General features: G+C 45.9%; 2 protein-coding genes across 5 annotated transcripts in view; both read left to right on the top strand.

The window, feature by feature from the left end:
* Nucleotides 1–8,512, top strand: part of LOC133116632 (FERM, ARHGEF and pleckstrin domain-containing protein 1-like) — an 86,109-nt gene extending 77,597 nt beyond the window's left edge. Inside the window, exons 22-27 of the mRNA XM_061226427.1 lie at nt 291–373; nt 1,071–1,186; nt 2,064–2,227; nt 4,492–4,599; nt 5,158–5,309; nt 6,141–8,512. Of these exons, the coding sequence (XP_061082411.1) occupies nt 291–373; nt 1,071–1,186; nt 2,064–2,227; nt 4,492–4,599; nt 5,158–5,309; nt 6,141–6,222 (705 nt within the window). The 3' untranslated portion in view covers nt 6,223–8,512. The remainder of the gene's footprint in view (nt 1–290; nt 374–1,070; nt 1,187–2,063; nt 2,228–4,491; nt 4,600–5,157; nt 5,310–6,140) is intronic.
* Nucleotides 8,513–10,681: 2,169 nt separating this feature from the next.
* The window catches only part of LOC133116561 (dedicator of cytokinesis protein 9-like), a 98,271-nt gene continuing 83,297 nt past the window's right edge, over nt 10,682–25,655 (top strand). For all 4 annotated transcript variants that reach the window (XM_061226253.1, XM_061226252.1, XM_061226249.1 and 1 more), the window contains exon 1: nt 10,682–11,166. In XM_061226253.1, the coding sequence (XP_061082237.1) occupies nt 11,050–11,166 (117 nt within the window). In that variant the 5' untranslated portion in view covers nt 10,682–11,049. The remainder of the gene's footprint in view (nt 11,167–25,655) is intronic.

Raw genomic sequence — 25,655 nt, 5'->3', positions numbered from 1 at the left:
ATTGATCCTGTTTAAACATGGAACCTCCATTTGGAGACACCCTTAAGATAAAGGCTGTGAGCGAATAGAACTATAGTAAACCATACTGTCATGAAATCAGTCAATCAATCAGTCCCGAGCGTGGAATGGGACTCTGGCAGTCTTAGCATCAGTGTGTGCGAGAGCGAGTGCATGAGCCCTATTAGCGCGTTAGCGTCTGCGTTCGCGTGAGAGTGAACCGCCACGGTCAGCGTGCGGCTGTGTTAACGACTCGTTGTGTGACCGTTGCCTCCGTCTCCCCTGTCTCTCAGATCAGGGAGAGCGAGGACGAGTGGGGGGTGCCGCACTCCTTCACCCTGTCGGGCCAGCGCAGCTCCGTGGTGGTGGCAGCGAGGTAAGTGCCGGGCGCCCTGATATCGCGCTACGATAGGGTGCTAACCCGGCACGGGGCAGGGGATCTCCAGGCCCAGGCTCGGGCCTAGTCCGTGGGCTGAACAAGGCTCTCTGTGTATGACCACAATAATGCCATTCAGCACTCGGGCAGCGCATATGCTCATGAAAACAGCCACAGGGAATATTTACCCGGCCACAGCCGATCGGGGGTGAATGGAAAATCCTCCAGTGCTCCTCGCGGCACTCCTGGCACTTTCCTGACAATTTAATCCAAGTCAAACAATTCATCATTCTCTCCTGGTTGCTGCATTATTGACGCAGTGCTTCAGACAGCAAATTCTCAAGTCAGTGGCTCAGCCCTCTCTTGGGAAGACAAGTGACCAGTTGTTTGAGTCAGTGTCAGCATTAGTAGAGGAAAATGAACTGCAGTGTGGAATGTCTACCGCCAAAGAGCAGTGGTGTCAATCCCACCTCTCCTTATTGATTTTGTAGTCATATACTCACCTATTTTACTGGTTATACCTGTGGTCTGGTTATACCTGCGGTTAGCATTAGCATTAGCCTCATCGCCCCCAAAAGTCATTTCGTAGTAAAGAACTAATTGAAGTCGATGGCACTGCTGACCCCTTTTGTTAGCTGTAGCGTTAACATTAGCCGTTCCACCAGATGTAGGCTGAAAGCGGTGTTGTCTCCACCAGCTCTGTAGCGGAGATGGAGAAGTGGATGGAAGATATCAAGATGGCCATTGACCTGGCGGAGAAGTGCAACGGGCCCAGCTCTGACCCCGTCCTGGCAGGCAGCCTGATAGAGAACAGTACGTGTCACCACCTTACCGCCACCTCCCTCGCTGCGGACGCCCAACCAATGGGAGCAAAGACCAGGGGCACCACCACGGATTGGGCCCCATTAGAAGCCCTCACATTGGGCTCCTCCACCCCAGGCCAACCCATTCTGCTTGTTTTATTCATTTTATCAGAGACCTTGTCCAAATATATGAATCGCAGAGGGGAGTTGCTTTGTACCAGACTGGCTAACGGCTAATTTACATCTTCAAACCCTATCCCTGTTCTGCACATTTACAGCACACTTTCTGAGGCCCCCTGTCAGTCAGGGCCCATGGGATCATCTCATACCCACCCTCCCGTACAGTGCCACAGGGAAAGCCTCCCATTGCTTACTGTTCAGCATCACCTGATCACAGCCTTCCTGTGCTCTCTGTATTGCTAATTCAGTTCACTTCAGAAAGCTCACTCATCAGGTCAAGTGAAACCTGAAAAAGCATACACATGTCTGTATGGCCAATAGTTGAAGAAAGTGTTTGTTGTAGAGGAAAATGGCAAAATGGCCTAAAGTGGTGGAATGTGTCTGTACTTTTTCACCTTAAATGAAGTTGCTGTGTTTGGAATGGAAGACTGAATTCTGTTCCACCTTAAACACAGATATTAGGCCAGTTTCATAGACATAAATTAAGCCAAGTCTGGTACAAAATTACATTTTGAATGGAGATTTTCCATAGAAAACTCTATTTAGTCTTCATCCTCGTCTATGAAACTGGCCCACGGTGTGCGTGCTATGAACTGTTCCACCTTAAAGGCATTTGCATGTAGAAAATCTGCCTGTCCGGGTTTCCCTGGCACATTTCCAGGAACAGGGGGAATCTCTTTAACGGCTCCTTTCACTGAATTTCCCAGAATCCTTGGAGGACCCGACTCTAGACCAGGAGTCGGAGGACGACCTGAGCGCCTCGCGCACGTCTCTGCAGAGACAGGACGCTCACCGTGGTAACACCACGGTACACGTGTGCTGGCACAGGAACACCAGTGTGTCCATGCTGGACTTTAGCATTGCAGTGGAGGTACCTGCCTCAGCCCTGACCCTCTTCCTCCGTTACTCCTCCTCGTGTCTGTGTGTGTGTGTGTGTGTGTGTGTGTGTTCTGTTTAAAATGTATTCTCCTCACAGGGGCTAGTGATCTCCACATCCGTTCCTCTCAGCCACTGTGAGACTCATCTGCCTGTGGATCCTCTGCTGCACGTTGGGCTGAACAACGCCCCTTAGCTGTTATAAAATTACAATATACCACTGCCTGTCATGGGTTATTGCTTAAGTATGGCTATTTATATAGCTGTACCATGGAACGTTAATGTACAAAATGTTACAAATTTCCAAAACAGATTTGAACCCTCACCCAAATTCCTTTACCAAGTCACTACAAAATACAGTGTGCCTTTCAGTAGCTCTTCTGGGTGTTTAAAAGCAGTGGGGCTGACAGTGTTTCCTGCAAGAGAGGCTGAAGCCTGTTTGTGTGTATGCTGCAGTCACACTAACCCTGGTCTGCTGATGGCTTGTGTGGGCTGATGGGTAATTACAGTTTCTGGGAGGTGGAACTGGAGGTCACTGCTCTCATCCCTCTTCCACAGAGTTAACTCCTCAGGCCTGCCTCTCTCTCAGCCCTGGGCAATCTAACCTCCGTGTGTATCCTGTATCTTTGTCTATCTCTGTCTGTCTGTCTGTCTGTCTGTCTCTCTCTCTGAGTCCAGCTCGGACTGTGCTTTTGAGGATATCGTCATGAGATCACACATTGAAACTCTCCCCTACATAGTGGAAGGACCTGTCTTATCTATTGTTTCTACTAACTCTGCATTTTCTGGCTATTTCGTCTGCCAAGTTTCATCTCTCTGCATCTCTTTAGAGAGAGAGCTGTGTGATATTGGAGTAGGCCATATTACTACAGAGAAACACTGTGGTCTATGAAGGATTTTGAGGGGAAGAGGTTAATGTAAAATTGGATTGAAGTTATCTCATGATACATGTCCCAAAAAGCACCCATCAGGCTGGGCGTGGTGGGCTCACTGTGTGCACCAGGTGTTGGTGTAGTCTCTCCACAGGAGACACCACCTGAAGTGACCTCTGACCCCCCTGTGGTTAACCAGCTGCTGTCCGTCGTCCGACCTACTCTGTGTTTGTCCTTCCCTCCCACACTTATACTGTCTGTTTATTCTTCTTCTCTCCCTCTCTCTGTTTGTCCCTGTCCCTTCTTCTCACTGTCTGTCTGTGTCTCCTTCCCTCGTTCTTACTCTCTCTGTTCCACTTCCTTCTCCTCCCTGTCTGTTATCCCCCCCCCCTCTGTCTGTCCATCTGTCTGTCTGTCTGTCTGTCTGTCTGTGCTCCCATGGTAGAGGACCCTAGTCCAGTCAGTGACTCAGAGAAGCGTGCGCGCGGGCGTGGCAGCGGGGCGGGCCCTGTGGCTCTCTCACTCGTCTGCTGGTACCGCGTGTGCAGCCTCTCCTTTAGCGATACCTGCAGGAGCACAGAGGTAACCATGCCGACGGGCGGGGCCCCACCAATCGCACGCCAGCATGGTACACCGGCAGACCGTTAGTGCAGTGACCCTGTGAAAAGCCACTGGACAAACCCAGGGCCCTGTGTACCAGGCCTTCCTAATAGGCCAGAGCTGGAGGGAGCGGTCATGTCAGTGGGCCTTTACTATGTGTGTCTCCGAGGTATCTGTGTTAGATGGTGGTATTTGTTAAATTACCGGTTCGTTTCATTGAAAAGCTCATAGTTTAGGTACTGTGTTGGGGGCCCAGCCATTCCCCCAGGGTAGAATCAGCATTGTGAGCCCTGACTACACTGCAGAGAGAGAGAGTGAGAGAGGCACCAGCTAAACTAAAGCACAGAACCTCTCTGCTGTCCTGCCGAGGAAGGGTCTTCTACCTGCTCCAGAGGGATGATACTCTCTCCCGTTTACCTGTGATTTCACTGTGTTTACCTGTGATTCTGACCACCTCCTGTCTGTGTGCTTTGCATGTTTAATGGTGTGTATGCAGTCTAGCTTGCGTAGTGTTCTCCTGAAGTGATTGAATAATGTAGAGTTCTTAGAGTTCTGCAGCTCAGGAGTCAGGGGTGCAAGTTTGAGGTAAACTGTGTGTAAATGTAACTACAGTCCAGCAGTTTAAAATGTATTGCATAGTTGTCTTTGCTATTGTGTGGTTTCTGTGCTCTCTTTGTGTGAGTGCAGTGCTGTCGGGGTGGGGGGGGGGGTGGTAAAGCAGGCTAGCTGTGCTGAAATGACCCCTTCCTCCCCCCCGTAAACGTCGGTTGCTTTGTTTGTCCGACAGAATCAGCTCTCCGGCAACCTGCTGAGGAAGTTTAAGAACAGCAACGGTTGGCAGAAACTGTGGGTGGTCTTCACCAACTTCAGCCTCTTCTTCTACAAGACATATCAGGTGAGGATTACCCCTTTTCTGTGTGCGTGCGTGTGTGCGTGCGTGCGTGTGTGCGTGCATGCGTGTGTGCGTGCGTGCATTTCTGCATGTACTTGTGTGCTTGCATGTCTTCTGCTCATTCAAATCCCACTAAATGAGTTAGATCAAAAAGCCAGGAAACCCAGATCCCAGAAATTCAGCCTTTAGTGGTCTGTAAGTGTAGATTTGTCGACACACCAGTAGGTGGCAGGCCTTTCATTCAAACTCAGTGAAATGATTTGTGCGGACTGTGAAACATTGAGTACTGCTTGTTGCCCTCCACTTTCAGTGAAACAGCCGGTAGTAATCATAATAATGGATTGCATGTACAGTTTATTGCAGTTTAATGTCCTCGGACCATATCAGTGAATGGAGGAAATTCACCTGAACCACCAACCAGCACCCAGAACAGTTACTGTACAGTTACTGAATAGCCTGAGAGTTAGGACTCACGTCAGAGCTAACTCCATGTCTAAGTACTGGTTGCACTTTTGCTGTGGTGTGTGAAGCGTTAGCCTAACTGTGTACCTCCTCCCCCAGGATGACTACCCCCTGGCCAGCCTGCCGTTGCTGGGGTACTCCGTCACCATTCCCACAGAGAACGAGAACATCCACAAAGACTACGTCTTCAAGCTCCACTTCAAATCCCACGTCTACTACTTCAGATCTGAGAGCGAGTACACCTTCGAGAGGTAAAGAAGAAAGAACGTCCAAACCCAAACTGTACTTTCCTGACCCCACGACCCTCTGGGCTGTTTAAAGAGACACCCTACGGGGTATCACGGATCACAATTGTGTGCCAGAGGATGCAGCTTTCCATTCCATCCTATCACTGCACAAACTATATTTCACTAATTAGTTCCTTCCTCTCTGGATGAAGGTGAGTTAATTCGTGTAATCGGCAAGTGTAACGATTGGCTGGAATGAAAACCTGCATACTGTCATATTCCCTTAACTACCAGAGGGGTCTCATGTTGTTCAGAGGGGGCAGCTATTAGCCTAGTGGCAAAGGTGCTTGGGATGTTGGTGGTCCAAGACCCAGTGTACCCACAATAACCCAACCCCACCCAGCCCTAACCCCACATTGCTCCAGGAGGATTGGCCCCTGCCTTGTCTAGTCTAACTGTAAGTCGCTTTGGATAAAAGCTTTAGCGAAATAACAAATGTAATGTAATCAGAGCTGTAGGTCAGTTCTTCTCTCTCTCTCTCTCTCTCCTTCTCTCGCTCTCACTCATTCACTCATTCACTCACTCATTCTCTCCCTCTCTCGCTCTCACTTACTCATTCACTCTCTCACTCCCTCTCTCTCACTCTCTCACCTCTCTCACTCTCACCTCACTCATTCACTCACTCTCTCCCTCTCTCTCTCTCTCTCTCTCTCGCTCTCACTCATTCACTCTCTCACTCTCCCTCTCTCTTACTCATTCACTCTCTCACTCCCTCCCTCTCTCTCTCTCACTTCTCTCACTCTCACCTCACTCATTCACTCACTCATTCTCTCTCTCCCTCTCTCTCTCTCGTAGGTGGATGGAGGTCATCCGCAGTGCCACCAGCTCTACCAGTCGCACCCGCTTCTTAAGCCGAAAGGAGCCCCACCCCTACTGATCCAAAGAGCCAGGCCCCTCCCTCTGCCACGCCCTGGCCCCTCCCTCTGTCACGCCCTGGCCCCTCCCTCTGCCACGCCCTGGCCCCTCCCACCCATTTTGGTACAGAATCCCACACAGTCAGCTGCACAGTTGTCAGTTTTGCTCTTTGATCCTTTTTTGGGGGCTTTGTTTTGTTTTTAAACATAACTGGGATACTCATTGATATAGCAGTGTCTCAGTATTTCAGAGATCACGTGTGCTCAGTAACAGCAGAAAGACTGCTTTCCCGCATTTTTACTGTGCTCTGAATCATCTTTTGTAGAATGTCATTTTATACGATTTTTTAAAATGGTCTGTGAACCACTCTCTCTCATTCTGGTTTTACATGTTTTCATTGGCTGTGTTTCCAATATGCAGACCTGTCTACAAAGACAGGCTATACATTTTGTTTTATTTTTTAAACTGCAGGTTTGTTGCATAGATAACTACTACTTTTTTGCTACTCAAAACATGTTTTTTTGTTTGTTCGTTTTGAAGGACAGTGGCTGCTTTCAAATCCAACTGCTTGAGTGCCAAACAGAATTTTTTTCCCCAATGACTGTCTTTATAATGTGTTTTTAATATGTTGGAGAGACATAGGTTTCGAAAAAAAGGAATTTCAGAGAATTGATGTACTAAAGTAAACGTATAGGCACCTTTAAAAGAAAATGTATTTAACTCTTAAGATGTCCCTGGGAAATATGACTTGAATTAATATGTTCAGGATAACCTAAAAATATACAATGTTGGTTTTCTCATGATTAATGTTTTGGATTAATAATCATCTGAAAGTACATGCTAAAGTAGTTCCCATGCCAGTACTGGTGCTTACACTAAATTTAAATTTAAATGTAAAATTACCCTTAGTGTTCATTATACACAATGCTAAGAGTGTCTCTTCTTTTCCTCTCTCCTGTGCTCAAATGGGACTTCCTTTTACACCTCATGACCTATGACTTTTGACTTATGAACTTTCATCAGTATTCATTTTTGAGGAAATTCCCATATGGACAGAAGCTTTAAAGCTGAATTAGTAAATACACAATGAAGACACTTTCATTTGGATAAATACCACAGACCCCTCAGAAGTTGTAATTGGCTCCCAGGTGTGAGAAATCCTTAGTTGTTTAAAACCCTGCACAGAGATGTCTTTTTAATCACACTGTTTGACTTAAGGTCTACACTCAAACTTAATGACTTAGGGTCTACACTCAGTGAGCAATTTATTAGGTAGACTTGTACACCAGCTTGTTAATGCAAATATTTAATCAGCCAATCATGTGGCAGCCTACATAAAAGCATGCAGAGATGATCAAGAAGTTCAGCTGTTGTTCAGACCAAATGTCAGAATGGGGAATAAATGTGATCTAAGTGACTTTGACCGTTGACTGATTGTTGGTGCTAGACAGGGTGGATTGAGTATCTCAGAAACTGCTGATGTCCTGGTATTTTCATACACAGTTTGCAGAGAATGGTGCAAAAAACAAAAAAACATCCAGTGAGCAGCAGTTCTGCAGGCAAAAATGCCTTGTTAATGGGAAAGGTCAGAGGAGAAGGGCCAGACTGGTCGAAGCTGCCTGGAAGGTGACAGTAATGCAAATAACAACACATTACAACAGTGGCATGCAGAAGAACATCTCTGAACACACACTGTGTCAAACCTCTAAGTGGATAGAAGACCAATAAGTCTAAAAATGAAGTCTAACAAATACCTAATTAAGTGCTCACTGAGTGTACATAATTGCTAAATAAACATCAACATACATTTTAAATGTCATATCCTACCATTAAAATGCATTGATTCATGATAAACAGGTTTATCAACACTTCAGAACAGCAGGATGAGTAAGAACTCTACTAGCCACCAGGATACGACTGTTTCCAGGGTAACTTAACCACTGCACACCCCTGTGGTTCAGAACATGTCTTACACTGTTTGCCAGGTTCAAATCTCAAAGGCCAGAGATTGTAGTCTTTCAACATGTACCTAATTTGTACATGTACCTACACACTTTTGATAAAATAAAACTGATACTCCGTCAGTGTCTTTTTAGAATTTAATTCACTTCTTTATTAACAGGAAAATGGGCTGAAAAGAGTATTGCTGAGTGCACAGGGACTTTAAAAGAAATTGCTGAAATGAGAATAGTCTGTTCGGGGGGTGCAGGAGAAATGGACTAAACACTTTGTGTGTGTCCCCCGTCCCCGTCCCCGTCCCCCAACAGCAGAAGATCTGTGGACATGAAAGCAATAAAAAACACATTTTATGACCCACTGTGCCGATGTGTTTGACTATAACTTTCAGAAGCTTGTACATTTTTAGAAGCAAAGCTATGTTTTTTTTTTGCTGGTTGTTTTTCTTCTGCTGTTTTGAAATGGAAAGTTTGCAGTAGAAAACGGACTGTGCCACGCAAGGCAGCTGACTGCTCAAAGCTGTACATTCAGAGTTCTTCACCAGGGCTGACAGGAGTCAGGCTGCACTTTCTGTCAGACACGGGTGTGGTCATAATTATGATAACTATCCAATTCCAGCATTTGGCAGAAGATACTTGAAGTTCAGGTAAACCCACATTCCTGGTGAAAACAGTGCAGCCAACCCTGTTGAAAATGACTGCATAACTCCTGCTGAATTTGGGAGGTCAGAATATTGTTGTGCTTATGCAAGCAGTCCAAAATGTGTGAGAATCCATTTTGCATCAGTCACCCCGATATTGTTTCAAATGCAGATGTTTGATACATTACCAATAGATGGCACTATTGCAATTCTCAAGAATTAATTGTACAGGAAGGGCCAGATTTACTCAGACCTTTTGTGTGCTCAAAGGTTTACCAAAAGGTTACTCAGTAGTAACATATATCACCTATAAGACTGCATTGTAAGTTAAATTGAAGATGAGAGCGGATTTTGTCGTCAAATTGATTTGTGATAGACATTAACTAAGTTGGGAGAGGAATTGGCATTCTTATCTTCTACTGTCTCTGACAGACCCTCCACATTACCAAGGTGTTGTCATCCTGCATGAGGGCCGCAGTCCTGTCTCCGTGACACAGATCAGAGGGGCCATGCTGTCTGCGATATTAGCCATGCATTCTTCCCATTCATAACGGAAATTTTAATGAACTGGCCTTAATAAGGCAATCAGTGGTTAGTAATGTTAGTGGTGGATACCGAAGATGACTCTTAGAAGCAAATTATTATATCCAGATATATTTTGTGGATCACATAAGCATCGTCAGTTCTGTCAGAATTAGTTTCACACTGGTAGCGGTGGGTCACATGCAGGGGGAAAACATCGCCGCCATGGTCTTAGAGAGCAACAGGGTCTGCTGCTTTTACTGTTTCTCAGCGCTTGATCGCATAAATCACTCAATTACACGGTTTACTTATCTTATTTCATGTCCTGGGTCTGAGCTGGACACTGATCGTTGGGAGAAAACTAAAACCAGCAGACCCTGTGGCTCTTTAGGACAAGGGATTGGGAACACTTGAGCTAGAAAATACTACAAGAGGGTTGCTTTGCTAAAAAATAATTTGGTGCCTCACAAATAATTAGAACGCAATGAGAAATGAGCAGGACTCCAATATCAATAAACGTCATCGGGATTTATCTATGATCTCTTGGCAACATCATAAAGACAGTGCGTAATATGTTACATCAAATGAGGAATAATGTCACTATATTTCATGACACAAGACAATGGAAAATGTATGTAGGTTCTTGTTCTAGTCACATGTGCACTTTATTGAAATAAATCAATAATCAATAAACTGTTAAAGTGCAGATCGTCCGCTTTAATTTGATGATATTTACATCTATATCGGAATGAAAGATACTTCGTATATGCTGATGTCTATGGGTCGCATAGTCATTGACTTTAAATGATTTGCAACATCCTCTAAATATTACTACTTAATTTCAGTTATGTTCGTTTGTCCCATTACTTGTGCTCGCCTAAAATTGGGTTACTGTGTATAAAACGGCTGTCATCCCTATGCAAACCGCCCAATATTGATGTAAATGCCCTCAAATTAAAACACGGTCTGCACTTGAATTGCTTAATTTCTAATCCATTGTACTCGAGTAGAGAGACAAAACATCAAAGATTGTGCCACTGTTGTCGGCATACTTTTTCATTAAACTATATTTCGCACAATGATTCAATTGAATTAATGGGTCTAATGCACGCATGCCGTGATTCACCGGTGTAACAGGTGATGTCACCGCTAATCTATGCTTCTTGAAAAGCTGCCGCTTTACGGATACTGGGTTCGTTTCTCTGGAAACACTAGTTAATTATTCTCCAATAACGCACAGATGGCGAGCCCCAGGTTTAAACCTAAACTCAAAATTTGCATTCCGATGAGACACACTCTGTCTTCGGTTTAAAACCTGACGAGGAGAAAAGGGGGAGTTTCTCCGAGGGGAGGAGTGCGGAGCGGGTAGCGTACAGCAGGACGAGGCAGGCGGCTTACGATTGACTGCTGGAGCAACATGAACATCATAGGAGAACCCGTAACAATGAGACGGTGACAGTGCATTAAGGTGTATTATCTAAACAATAACATAACGGGAACAATACACGATAAGAATGGGAACGAGTGGCCCCACCGCATTATGGCAACGGTGAAATAAAGACAACAGGATTTATGCTTCCAGGATGATCCCGTTTCGGAATCAAGGTGCACTCTTTTAGTTCGTGACGAAGAACCGACCAATGGTTTCCAATCAGAATATTTTATTTGTTTTAAGTAGAAAAAACTGTCGGTATTGTTTACTAATTTGTTGATGAAAGGATCTCCACGGCGATGTCTCTTCCACCACATTCGGAAACTCGGAAGTTCACACGGGGTCTAAGCAAACCTGGAACTGCGGCCGAGTTGAGGCAAAGCGTGTCCGAGGTTGTCAGGACGTCCGTCCTTGTAGTAAGTAAACTACTCAAATTTCAACTTTCCCTTCACCTGTTCAGTTTTTGTACTGTTCAATCGTCTGTCGGTCAGTATGTTAGCTTGTCCCATGTAAAGCCACTGTTTTCACGCAGTTATGCAGTGGTCTGCGGGAGAAATAAGTATTTATTTTAAAAAGTTGTCTCGAACTAACTCCCTGAAACAAACGGTATAAGATCAATATAGCTGAAAAGGTAGGCTATGCGAAACCACACATGTCATTTTTATCTTTTCAAAACAAGGACTGGCTTATTGGTCCTATAACCATTACCCTGAATTGTTGTAAAAAATGTTATGCGTACATGCGTCCAGGGATACGCATAACAGGACCTGATGTTCATATCATTTTAATATTTATTTAAATATCACGTGTAGAATTAACAAATTTTGTTGGTTCCAAATAAATCCGAATAAATGTACATGTTGGCATCGACCGAACAAGTGTCGATTTCATTAGTAGAGGCGCAAGCTAATAGTCGCTTTGTTATTGGGATCATAGAGCCATCAAACACAGGTTGCAAACGACCTTAAAATGAGCTTGATCGTCGGGGTTGGACAGTAGAGTTCACTGGTCTACAAGACAGGTTTTAAACACTTGCTGTGGTCGTTTAATGGCGAACAATTCTGTTGCCATTGTCATTGTAGTGCCATGTGCTTAATAGAAATATTATAGTAGTGTGTGTAAGGATAGTACTTATCTCCGTCCTTAGTGCTTTGTGAATGGCGTGGTTTCCTGATAAGAGCTGGCATTCTGCTGCAGACTACTATGTCCATTCATAAACTATATCAGTTACTGAGAAACTCCTGTGGCTTCTTTGTTTGTTTATTTGGATGGGAGGGTGGGACCATGAAGTGAGTTTGGAGATTAATGTTATACCACCTCCTCCCTTCCTGAAGTCCCAACAGACAGCTTGTGCTTGTCTGTGTGGTTTCTTTATTTTACTATCGTGTTAATGACCGTCTAGACCTTTGAGTACAGTGTGTATATTTTTCTAAATGTGTCTTTGCGGAGAGTGTGGATCTATAGAGTATAACAATAATCTTGGTGTCTGCATCTGTAAATCACATTTATCTGAGGTACAAGGTCCCGACTCCCGATAAACACATTTTCTTCATTATCTTGCCAAGACTGAGACCAAGGTTGGGTCTGTAAGAAAGGAGATGTATAAGAACACGTTTTGCATACTGCCACAGATCCAAAATGTACATGGTGGTGTGCATAGATTTTGAACTGTCAGTGCCCTGCATTAGAATACAACACTTGCCATTACATAAAGACACTGGGAAGAAAAAATGAGTTGCTTTGCTTGTACTGTAAATATTTTTTATATTGTGAATTGGATGAGCTTCAGAAATTACAACACACAGCCGGTTGTCGGGGTGAGAGTGCTGCGTTGCTGTCCAGTGCTGAGTGAATATCACGATTGGATAATTAATCCTTTTACTCACCTTTGTTTTAATCTGAACCAGTAACTGGAACGTAAGGTTGAAAGGGAAATGAGAAGTATCTTTCTCATTCCTTCTCTCTTTCACTTTCTTTTTGTGTGTGCACATGCATGAAATAGTGCTGCGCGTTTGTGGATGTGATTTCAGCTTTCCTGTTGCTAGGTAACAGAAACAGACACTGTCAAAGCGTTTGGTCAGGGAAATGGAATCCCAGAAGCACAGCCACCACACCCTCTTATTATTTATTTATCACATCACATGGAACCCATCCCAGAGCATTCTGGGAATGGAGTGAGCTGTGCTGACCATGTGTGTGTCAAGGAGCATAAACCAGATGGGAAAAGTTGAACAGTCAAGTTATCTTTGATTTTGTAGGTGTCTGTGTATGTGTGTGTGCACATCGTGCAAAACCCTTGTATGTTCAAAAAAGTGAGCTCTCAGGTATTGCAAAAAACAGTTTTTTATGTATGTAATTATGTATGTAATGGTCTGTTGAAACAACTGGTTCAGTTTTTAAGTTTGGAATTATTTACAACACAGAGCTTAATGGGAAACATCGGAGTATTGGGTGGGTGGGTATGGGCAGGCGAGGGGGTGGATGGCAAAGAGCCTTTGTTTGCTTATTTCTGTGAAGTTTGGAATTGGGTACAGTTTAAGAATGAATGAAGCTACAAGACTGAAGATGCGTGACAGAAATCATACAGGATATATAAGAGGTGAAAATTACAGTGTGGTCCATCCGGCAACCAGACACGGTGGCGCGACATGGCTCAGGCAGTAAGAGCACTCGTCTGGCAGTCGGAGGGTTGCCGGTTCGATCTCCCACCCGGGCTGTGTCGAAGTGTCCCTGAGCAAGACACCTAACCCCCAAATGCTCCTGACGAGCTGGTCGGCGCCTTGCATGGCAGCCAATCGCCGTCGGTGTGTGAGTGCGTGTATGAATGGGTGAATGAGAAGCATCAATTGTACAGCGCTTTGGATAAAGGCGCTATATAAATGCCAACCATTTACTATTTACCATTTACACCTCATGGGTTCATACCCCCCCCTCCCCCCATGTTCTGTTGAGATCAGTGTGTTGTCCAACGCAGTCATAATTGTGTGTGACTGATAGCAAACACTTCTGTGGAGCAGAGTGGTTTTTCTGAGTCCCACTGTGGGCCTGGAATGCAAGCGTGACCAGGGCCACTGTTGGAAATGAATTCCTCCATGAAACATGTAAATGCGCAGAGGGGAAGATAAGGGTCCCTTTCAGGGACATAAAGGGTGATTGTAGTGGGTACCTCCGCTCGCAGAGGACGGTTATTTACTGGGACTTTAAACACGAGCGAACCCGCATGATCGCTGCCTGTGTCCGAGTGCATTTTTATGCAAATGAGCAGAGAGTCTGTGCGAGGTCCCTCCTGCCCGCGTGACCGTGCGCTGGCCCACTCTGCCCGAGAGGCTCGGTGGCAGGAGTCCCCCAGCACCCCGCTGGCCAGGGCACAAACGCGGACCCGGATGCGTGTGCGACCCCTCCTGAACGGTGGACGGGTTTGTCCGAAACCGCCCCCTCACCCCTCGTGCTCACCGAGAGTGCCAGCTCATAGTTTGGGCATGAGCGCTTAAATCCTGATCAAGATAAATCGGCGTGCTGTACGCGAGGGGCCCAGCGCGGAGGGAGGATTCGGAAGAAGGGAAGAGTGGGTGCAATAAATTACCCATAACTCTTTGCATTTTCCTCATGTTACACTCGCCTACCGTCTCACTGTGACTCGAGAACATGAAAAAGGCTAATTTTTGTCTTCAGATTTTTGCCTTTTGCTTGTGTGACACTGAATGAATCCATTACATTTTGCCCCAGGCTGCTGGTGTACTGCCCTTACTTGACCAGATTCAACCCCTTCCACATTCAGCTGCACCCCTGCATAGTGCTGGCGCTATTGACATCACCGCAGTCCTGCTCCGGTCATTCCTCGGATGTGTGAGTGCTGGGCACTGCTGCTCTGTTCACTGTCAGAGTGCAGGGGCAGAGAGAGCTCACAGGCCCCTCAGCTGTGGCCCCTCTGGGGCCCTGTTTATCCCTGTTATCCCTGTAGCGTAGTGATTAAGGTACATGACTGGGACCCGCAAGGTCGGTGGTTCAATCCCCGGAGTAGCCACAATAAGATCTGCATAGCCATTGGGCCCTTGAGCAAGGCCCTTAACCCTGCATTGCTCCAGGAGAGGATTGTCTCCTTAGTCTAATCAACTGTACGTCGCTCTGCCATTAATGTAATGTAATGTAATGTAAACAATCACTCACACACACACACACACACACACCCCACTCCAGCGTGTGACGCAGGAGCCAGGAGGTGTGTGCAGTATCTCTGTGCTCCGCGATTAGATTAGAAACCACGGGCTGCCTCCCACTCCTCTCTCAGGAGCACTCGCCCAGTTTAGGATGCTGTTCTGTTTCCCCTCCGCTGGTCTTGTTTGGGTTCTCCGTTTGCCGGAGTGCAGGGGTTTGAGCATCCCGAACGGCGGTTGGCTTATGACCGGAGATTGTTTGTTACGTGTAGCTGCAGAACTTTTCCTGTCCTGGTGCATCTGGGTCACCACTGCCATTCTCTGCTAGTTTAAATCGGTCCCATAACTTAAATGAGTAAATAAGTAATGATAATAATAATAATAATAATGATTGTAGGCTATTTCAATATCCTGTCCAATCTCAGCCTGATGTTCTCTCTCAAGCAATTTAGTAACAGCGCATATTAGTCAATTGCGTCTTAATGTAAATTATATCAAATGAAAGCAGTCTTTGCGCATCCTGTTATGAAACCAAGGAAAATGCATAATCATAATCAAATCCCCCTAATATAATTAAGGAAACATCAAGAATCACCTGTCTCAATTTACTAATAAAATGCCAGTAATCCTGACAGAAATTTCCATCATAATCCACCTAATTAAATTTTCTTCCAACAAGCTTTTTGTTGTGTCATGATTCACAGATTGCAATTAAAAAAAAAAACCTCACTCAAGGGAAGAGGGGGATGGGTTTTGAATTGAAATTCCGAACTAAACAAAATAGTTGGTAGGTGGTTGAGAGCAGAGGGGTTGTACGGCCGAGGGCAGGATGATTTCCTCTCTAGGTTTATCTTCCGCCTTGTGCATTTTGGGGTGTGAGGGTTAGGTTATCAGCTTCCACATCATATTTAACATGCATCTCCAGCATTTTGTTGGGGGGGGGAGGTAAAACCCAAAACCCCCCTTGGCTATGGCTTTGATACCCTACCGTCCCCCTGGGACCAGAGAGAGAGGGTGCATCACTGAGGCCATAAAAGGCTTGGTCTTTCACCGAGAGAAACCGACTTTCACTAGATCTGGAGTTTCACTGCCCTCAGAGCAACTGAAGTAAACTGGTTGGCTCTGTGCTCACTGTCACTGAGCAGACCTCTGTCTGTGGCTCTAAACACTGGAGTATTCCTCACCCAGCCACTCGCACGGGTTTAATCTGTTTTGTACTCTTGCTCCAGCTGTTTCTTCGCTTTGGCCGGCAGTAGGCAGACAGACCTTTCTTGTGTGCGCCTGTAGCCCTGTGTCTCTCCTGTAGGCTGAGCTTGGGCTCACTGTGAGCTGCAGAGCACAGAGCTGCCAAGCCGACTGCCTCCATTACGCCAGGAAGCGTAGGAACCAGATGCCAAATGTGCGTCAGCTCGTTTACATTTTTATGTCTTTAATTGCGTAACCCATTTATTGGGTCGAAACGCTATTCTCCAGCTTTTTCCCCTCAGCCCGGCTGAGTGTCTTCTGCATTCGTGTCTACGTTTATTTCACTGTTATTATCCTCCTTTTGTCCTGGGAGACAGAAATAATGCCAAAAGCACGCAACTTCAGAGCTGTCTCTGTCTCTTTGTTCGGGTAAAATGAGTAATGTTTGGAAGCTCGAGGGATCCTTTTCAGGACGTGACCCTTTGCACACATTCAGGATTATGGCTAAATGTGGCTGAGGCAGGTCCATGGACAAATCTTGTTTGGAAGAGTTTTGCTGTTTGTCTCATGATATTTTCTGCTAATTTGCAATCTTTAATTATGGTTCTCTTTCTACTCTGCCACACCTGCATACCTGAGGACCTGAGTATCTGTACTCCAGTACCCTGCCTGCAGGCCTGTGGCTATATTTCACCCTGTATATCAATCACACAGTGCTCACACTGAGGGCTAATGCTCATGGTGGAGAGGCACATCTCTCACTGATGATGACTGGTAGCCCGTGGCAGTTTTCTCCCCCTCAGTCCCAACTCGGCTAATTTTTCAGGAGGAGTTCAGATTTGTCTCACCTCTTCAGCGTCGTCTGAAACAGTGCCGTGAGTGACTTTGGTGCAGCCGGCAGCTTAAGACCGTGCTGTCAGAACGCTGTCCAGCTGTCCCTCAGATAGAGGAATCGCAATTTTAATAGGTTTGTACACTACTTTTCACAGCCTGGACCTGGAGGATTAAAGCCCTGTTTAGATGAAGGGAGTGATAATGCATCGTAATAGTGTCTTAAAATGTTTGTGTGTGAAACATAAATCTATATGTATAATATTTTTTTTTTTTGACTTGGTGGCCAAATTCAATTCATTTTTAGATTTTTAAGGGGTTTTTAAAAGCTGTCTTTAAAAAGAACAGCAGTGCAGTGATCAGCCTGATAACTGCAGTCAAGTTTAAGCCTGTGAAAATGAGCTGGCATACCCTTTTGTGGATTATGTGGTTCTGCATGCATGGTCAGGAATGGTGCGGGCTTCCACTGAAAACGGAGAGATAAGGCATGGTCTGTGCGTGTGCAGTAACTGAGTTCTCATTTAACTCGCCTGCTTAGCCTGGTAAAGGTAGCGGCTACGGAGAGGTGGCTCATGCCCTTCTGTGACGGGGTGTTTCCATAGCGACACATTCACAGCACGGCTTCCTCCGCTTCGCGTACCCAAACAGGAAGTGCCCGTCCTGTCTCCCATCTCTCCCACACAGCCGATAGCCATGAGAACTTGGGCGAGGCGGACTTCCTGTGGCTGAAACGGGCAGGGAAAATCAGGGCAGGGATTGGCTGGGAACAGGAGGGCCACCCGTGCCTGATAGCGGGGCCATCTGTTCGGGAGCGGGAGGTCACCGTAACCGAGCGGCTATGCTTCAGAAAGGGCAGAGGCCCACTGAGTTTTCCTCTCCTGAGCCCTGGCCAGTGTTTTTAACCCTGGTCTGTGTTGATCTCATCTTGCACTGAACAGTTTTTTTCCTAAATGTGCTCCTCTGTTGCACCAACCGAATGTTTGCTTTGCAGATGCAGGGGTACAGGAGGTGCATCCAGCTGGATGTAAAACTTATTGTCTCTTGATTTTGCATTAGCAGATCACTCTGTTGTGGCCAGTTTTATAACTGACATTTTTCTTTGAAAAACAAATAGAAATGTTTGCCAGGTCGTCCCCATGGAAAGGACGCACAGGCATTTTAGAGAAGAAAATTGTTTGATCATTTCCTGTTCATTGTATATATCTTTACATTTTCCCTACAGCCAACATCTGCACCAGTCTACGGGAGCTGCCCGTGTCCATTTTACATGATAGTTATGAACAGGAAGACGGTGTACAGACACTGTAAATACTGTACAGGATTTCATTTCAATACCTTCTCACCATCTAGTGGTGAAAGGAGGGTATTGCCATGGCACAGTGGGAGCTGCTCACTCACTCAGTAAGTGAGAGATGCTGCTGTTTTCTAGCTTTGTGCTTCCTCTCCACAGCAGTTACTTCTGCAGCTTCATTATGATAAATGTGCAGATATACGGTACGTTCTGTGCCAGGGTTCTGGTCTGCTGTGTGGTTAGAAGCTTTCTGTTTTAAAGCTTGTGAACGGCTGTTGGTGAGGCTGGCCTTCAGGCCTTGTGTGTGTGAAGTTCTGCTGAGAGTGGCATTTGCTCAACCACGGGCAGGAATGCTCACCACCACACTTCAGGCCTGCTTCATCCAGATTGGGATGTTCATGGTGGCACCCTGGGTGCCTGGAGAAGGTGGTTGTAATGGCACATTGATTCGAAAAAAGATAATAAGACTTACACCCAGAGTAATAAGGTATGCAGAGGCTTCTTATATTGTGTTAATTTTCCTTTTCTATTGTATTGATGTATAAACATGTATTGATGCTCTTCCTAAACTGGTTGTACTTGATGTACTTGTGCACCTGCTCTCTGAGGTTGCTGTTGATAATGGCTAAATTAATCTAATCTAGTCTAATGTAATGTAATGTGCCCTTCCTGACCCATTTCTCTTGAAGGCTGCTGTTTGAAGTCTCTCCTCTGTCCACATGTTAACGGCCTCACCCTCTGGCTGGCGGAGTTATCTCTAACAGGCGTTATAGATTAGAACACACCTGGACTTTTGAAGTGCCGTGAGTCTGCACTTTGTTGCCTGTGGCAATCCATCCCCTGGTTTCCATCTCTAGAGGAACAAAAACCCTCTCTGTTTTTGAATTCAGTCAGAGCTGTACTTTATCTTAACACAGGCACTTAGGAGCAGGCTGACTCTGCAGCAGGCTAAAACTTTTGTTTGTCCTCGATGTTGTTCCTCAGAGACAGCGCAGGGGCAAACCTGGAGATAAAGCTGTGAACACGTAATGGAGTTCTGATGGACTGTTTGTCCCAGGCCGGTGCTGTTGGCAGGCAGACTGTGTCTGCTTTCCCTCCAGTCAGACGGCTGTGTGCGTATCTCTCTGGATGTTGGGCCTGGAAGCTTTCTGCTCCTCCTCCTCCTCCGTCAACTGTTCCTGTGTTTACCGTGTCACCGCTGGCTCTGATGTGGGCCCAGGAACAGAAACATTGCTCTCGGTGCAGAGCAGGTTGAGCAGCAGGTTGGTATACTGTGGTCAGATCATGGTTCTTCTGGGCCGAGAAACTGATGGTTTTCCGCCCTGCCTTTACCTGGGAGTCTGGCCAAGTAGCAGTAATTGTTTAGTTAATTACCTGGGAGAAAAGAAAACCAGGGCTCGATTTGCATTCGAGGGTTTGCATTCGAACAGATTTGATGACCCCTGTTAAACTGTTATAATATCTTCCTGCTTCTAAAAGTGAGGCGCAGTGCATTTCGTGATAAGGCTGAATCTTGGGTTTTAGTTTGTTGATGGTGTGATGTGTCTTGTCCTGTTTTGGTCGAAAAAAAAGGCTGGTAGCCTCTAATCATTGAGATGTTGCTTCCTGTCCAAAGTTAGAGACCTCCAAGATTAAAGTTGCAGTGAAGGCAGAAATTGATGCGGATTCAGACTGCCCACCCAGTCTCATCTGATACTGCCTTGGCTCTAATCTTCGAGGAGGGCTCTGTTTTGGGTGTGACCATAATGTGCTGGGAACACTTCTTTCGCTTTTATTTTGGCTGCTGAATGCACGCTATGTAGCCTGACGGCTTAAGCTCTGGCTTCTGTCTCAGGAAGGGCAGTGCTTCCGGGTGCCAGGCATTAATTGGCTCTCGTGTGCCTACAGGAAGTGGATCATAGTTCGTTGTGCATATTGTGTTCTGGGGAAGGCGGTTGGCTACATCTCTGTGTTGCTAATTAGATGGGTTGAGTGATAGTGAGCAGGCTTACCTTTGCCTGCTTTTGCTGTTTGGTGGAGACCCAGGCGAGTCAGGAATCTGTCCTATTTTGGACTGTGATCCTGCACGTGACCCCTCCCCTGCCTGTCCGACCAACCGCAGGCATTCAACAGATGACCTCTTCGCTAGCGTGTTTCACAGTTAGAGCTGGGCTCCGATCCGTGGCAGTGCAGGAGAAAGGGCTGGGGGGAAAAAAATAAACAACGGAAAGGAAAAAAATCTAAACTAAATTTAGAGGCTGTTTCTGTTATCCAGGTGTGTTTTATCCTGGTGTGTCTATATAGAGGTCTTCACAGGAAACAGCTTTTTAAAAAACTGGTGGGTGGGGTCATGCCTGTAATTTCACTGTGGGAACGGTCGGAGGCCCTCGGGGAGGAAGCGAGTCGCGGAAAAGAAAAAGATGGGAGCTTACGTTGCCGCCGCCGCGCTTTTCTTCTCCTTTTCTCTTTCATCTTCTCACACCATCCGTCCCGTTTTCCTTTTTGAAGCTCTGTCGGGTCCCTGCCGCACGTCATTCTGCAGACCGTGTGATGTTCGCCCTCGGCCGATGGAGAGGAGAGCCGCGTTTCACAGCCGTCAGCGCTGTGAGCGAACACACCGCAGCTGTGTGAGAGACTGTGGGTCAGCCGTGTCTATTGCTGCCAAAGGCACAGTGCAAACCTGCTGTTCTTTAATAGCATTCATTTCATCCTGGTAATAGCCTCAATATGGGCCAAAAATATTGGGATGTTAATGGACAGATTAAGAAGTTGAGTAAGTGTGGCACCATTTACAAATACACTGTTAGAATGCTTCAGCAGAGGGGTTTTCCAAAGGCAAGTATACTGAATGAGTTAAGCCTCTGGAAAATATCTTTTTGATACTTGCATCAGGCCTATTATTCAGAGAGTGCAGTAAACCACCCCTAATTATAATTAGGTAGAAGAAAAGCGGAATGAATGCTAATGTCAGTGTGGTGTTGATCAGAGCTCACAGGCAGCCCCCATCTTGTCTGTGTTTAGCTTAATCATAAGATTTGATTCTGTGCTTTCAGAGGTGCTTAATGAAATAGGACCCTGCTCCTGTCTGAAGTTTTTTTTCTGTTCTTCCTGTGTCTGGAACAAAAGTTACCACTCCCTTGTTCTGCAGGGCTGTAGTAAAGCACTTTACACGCAGAGAGAGAGAGAGAGAGAGAGAGAGAGAGAGAGAGAGAGAGAGAGAGAGGGAGAGAGAGAGGATGTATGTGAATAAGGGGCAGGTCCTCAGTGTCTGGGGAGCTGTCTCCTGCAGGGTCTTCTCGGGGGTTTTCGGTTTGCCAGGGTGTGTGAGTGTCTCTCAAACATTTGTTGGATCATCACAAAACCAAAGGGCTTGAGACTGGAAGGGAATGCATGGAAAAGAATAAACAAATCAGACATGGGCCAGTGAAAAAGGGAAAAGATTCACATAACATGAAAAGAAAGGGTTTTTGACAAAACAACCATACGCCAAATAATCATCTTCTTACTGAATTTACTTTCTCGGGGAAAAAGGTTTAAAATTAGCCTGATGTTTTCAAGCCACATACTGTAGATGTTACAGCAACAAAGCTTGCAGCTGTAAATCTGTACCCGAATATTACATAATAATGATATGAAGTCTAATCTGCTGCAGCACTATGTGCCGCTCTCACTGCCCCTGAGGGCACATAAACAATCTCAGGAGTATCAGCAGCATGATGGAAACAGTCCTACAAAAGCACAGGCAAGCAAATCAAGGATTATATTGCTGACTTTACAATGAATTCTGGGGAAATGCCATTTTATGCAAAAACAAAAACAGGCAGAAATGTACCTGTATTTACTTACTTATTACTGATACATGATGTTCATTCATGTATCAGCACTAGTAAATGACATGAATTCCCATGGAAACATGTGTGTGTAAAACCCCTGCCACCAAACTCTTCATGGGAGAAAACGAGGCAGCAAGGCTCTCTAACACTCTCCATTGCCAGCTGTGTTGACTCTTTGGCCCGGGGACATTTTTCCAATACCAACAAGCTGTGAGCACATGTTTGAGCTGTCTGGCTCCAAGGAGAAACTGAAGATGATAACCCTAAGGGCAGGAAAACCTTACATTGACAAGAACAGGCCTTTCAGCCCATGTTCACTCAATCTATTTCCTGGAGTATTAATAATCTCCATCATATCTGAAATATAGGTGGGAGTGTAGTTTCATGGTTAGGGAACTAGACTTACACTCTTGAGTCAGGTACTTCAGTAAATATGGAGATTGTAAAGATTGTAACAGTGTAAATTGGTAAGCCTGTTTGCTAATTGCTACCAATTTTGTTACTATTTTCACATAAAACTCTTAAAACTGCTTCATACCTAAACTGAGTGCATGTCAGTGCTGGCTCATTACTGCTATAGCCTGTTTCTTAGCTAAGTCCTGTCAGGACTGTGTCAGTGCTGTGTCATTACTGCTAGAGTATGGTTCAGAGCTGAGGACTGTGTCAGTGTTGTGTCGTTACTGCTAGGGCACAGTTCTCAGCTGAGTCCTGCCAGGACTGTGTCAGGGCTGTGGTAAGCTGCATCAGAAGCACTGGGCTCTTTAGAGCAGCGTTCGGGGCCGGCTGGGTCAGAGCTGGTGAGTTTACACTGAGCGCACTGCATGCCTGACATTCCACATCTCCACTACAGGGAGAAACCACACCCCTCTGCCCCTGCACTTTGGAAGGGGGTGGAGTCTGCCGTGTGTGTCTAGGCTGTGACTGGGCCAGGGGGAGGAGAGGGGTGGAGCAGGTTTTGTTTTGTGGTTTTCTGTTTTGTTTGAGAAATGATGCAGAGAGGTAGGTGTGTGGTGTGCGTGTGTGCAGTGCAATGCCAGCTCTGGGGCTTAAGGGGAGCCGCAGACTTGGACTCACTCAGGATGCGAGCCATTATGGGCTTTAAGAGCTGATGCTGACACCAGCCCATTTGTGGTCTCGCCACTTGTTATGTGTTGAGTTTACACTTAAAAGCTGAGGAATTTCTATTTGAATTCAGAATGCATATTTCCTTTTGGAATATACAAGTTCAAATGTTTGTTGAAACATGACATGACTCTAAACAAAGGTTAAGATGAAAATAAAAACTCAGTTGAGTTTTGCTCCATGGGAGGCAGCAGTGCTGGTGTGCCTTTGCCTGTGTCCCAGCCTGTAAATCCAGTGCAGTGTGTGGTCTGCAGCTCTGGTGATCTCCTGCTTTCCTAGGTTATTTTGCATTAAGATGAGGAAAATGGGCTGGGCTCTAAATCAGGCGCCTCTGTTTATGACCAGGCAGTGCAACGGCAAGCCCCCTGGGCCTTAGTCAGCCCTGCTTGTGTTCAGAGACTCCTCTGCAACATTCCTGCTGATCTCACTGGTTCTGCCTGTCAAATACTGTCAAACACACACACACAAACACACACACACACACTCTCACACACACACACACTTTAATGCATGTCCACACACTCAGTCTATCTCTCTCTGTGCACACACACACACACACACACACAGCACACACACACACACACACACACACTTTAACGCATGTCCACACACTCAGTCTATCTCTCTCTGCGCACACACACACACACGCACTTTAACGCATGTCCACACACTCAGTCTATCTCTCTCTTCGCACACACACACACACACACATACACATGTGCATGTCCACTGGTTTTTATATATTTATTTTAACCAGGTTAGTCTTGTTGAAATCTTGTTTTGCAACAGAGATGTCAAGATAAGCTACAGTACAGTTTGGACAGTATATAAAATGGTTTGCATAACAGCATTATATGATATACAGTGGTAATATGGTAAAGGCAATACGAACGTTAAATATATGTATAACATTGAAAGTGGAAAAATCTCTGGAACATGAGCACTCTTCCACAAAATGACAAATCAACAGGTTTTTAATGAGCTGGGTTAAAACTGCCATGAATTTGATTTACAGTGCCTTTCTCCATCCAAGGTACTGTAAATCTAAAGTTTTGAATGAAGGTACATGCAAAGTTGCGCACACAGACACAGAAATGTATGCACACACACACACACACACACACACACACACAGAAATGTGTACAAACACACACACTGTGGCAGAGAGGCTGGATGGTAATGGGAGGTGTGTCAGGCGTCAGGCCTCTTGGGTGATAAAGAGCTCTGGATCTCTGTCTCCTTAACCACTTATTCCCACTGTTCTGTCTGTTAATCTAGTGTGTGCATGTGTGTGTCTGTCTGTTTGAGTCTGTCTGCGTCTGTGCGTCTGTGTGTCTTATTGCCTCTAGTTTACCGCTTTACTCTGCTGTTGTACTCTTGTCATTGATGTGTAAGAGAAACCGTTTGAATTGAGTAATGTCAGCAGCCTATCTTTTTTTTTTTTTTTTTTTTTGTAGCACACACCCATGTCCCAGAATTCTTTGCACGCTTCCGCTGTCCCAGTGTTTGTTAAGCCCTCCTGAACGCCTGACCCCAGGGTCACTCCCAGGAACACAGACTCCGCTCTGCTGACTGGTCACCTTGCGTCATAGCAACCACGCAACTCAGCACTTTAGCCTGGTCCCATCCCTCTCTCCACTGTGTTTGTCCAAATGTGGGCACCTGTCTGTTTCTGTCAATGAGCGTACCACTGGTGGGCCCCAATGACCCGGGGCCACAGAGGGGGGAACCGCACCCTGCCCCATTCATCACTGTGACACACAGGAAGTGACACACCTTTTCCAGGGATGATGTCACGAGGCGGTGGTGTATCATTGCAACAGAAAGCTGGCTTCATCACCCGCAGGTTCTGTAATGTATCCCACTGTATCTGTGGATAAATTGACGCAAATAAATAATATTAGCATGCATTGTTCTCTCTGGCGGGAATCTGTTGTGTTAAGGCCTGAGTTATCTACTACCGACTTACACATGAAGAAAGATGTACACATACACACACACACAGACGTGCACACACGCACACACACACACACACACACACACACACTCATACACGCACACACACACACACACACACACTCCTGCGTACACACACAAATGCTCGCACACTGAGTGTTCCGGCCGAGCAGGTGCTGTGCCTTCAGGTCCTGGCTTGGCCCTGGCTTTTGTAAGCAGAGCTGAGTTTGTAAAGACGGCCCCTGCAGGGATGATAATACGCATCTCCAGCAGGAGGAAGTGCTGGCCTGTGCATTTCTCACTCTTCTGGGGCTGCTGACGCTGTGGATATTCTCTGCCATGTGGAATAAACCTGCATCACTGTGGTCTGTCTGCGAGAGCTACTGCCAAGCAGCACAGCAGTGCTCTACCCTCCAATCACAGCCCTGCGTACCTGGTCTGTTATAAGACTAACCAATCACTGCTCTACTGTGGCCTCTTATAGAATTAACCAATCACTGCTCTACTGTGGCCTCTTATAGAATTAACCAATCACTGCTCTACTGTGGCCTCTT

This window comes from Conger conger, chromosome 17 (assembly GCF_963514075.1).
Source record: "Conger conger chromosome 17, fConCon1.1, whole genome shotgun sequence".
In the NCBI taxonomy this organism is placed as follows: Eukaryota; Metazoa; Chordata; class Actinopteri; order Anguilliformes; family Congridae; genus Conger; species Conger conger.
Note: the sequence above shows the minus strand (reverse complement) of the source record. Positions and strands in the feature narration are given on the sequence as shown.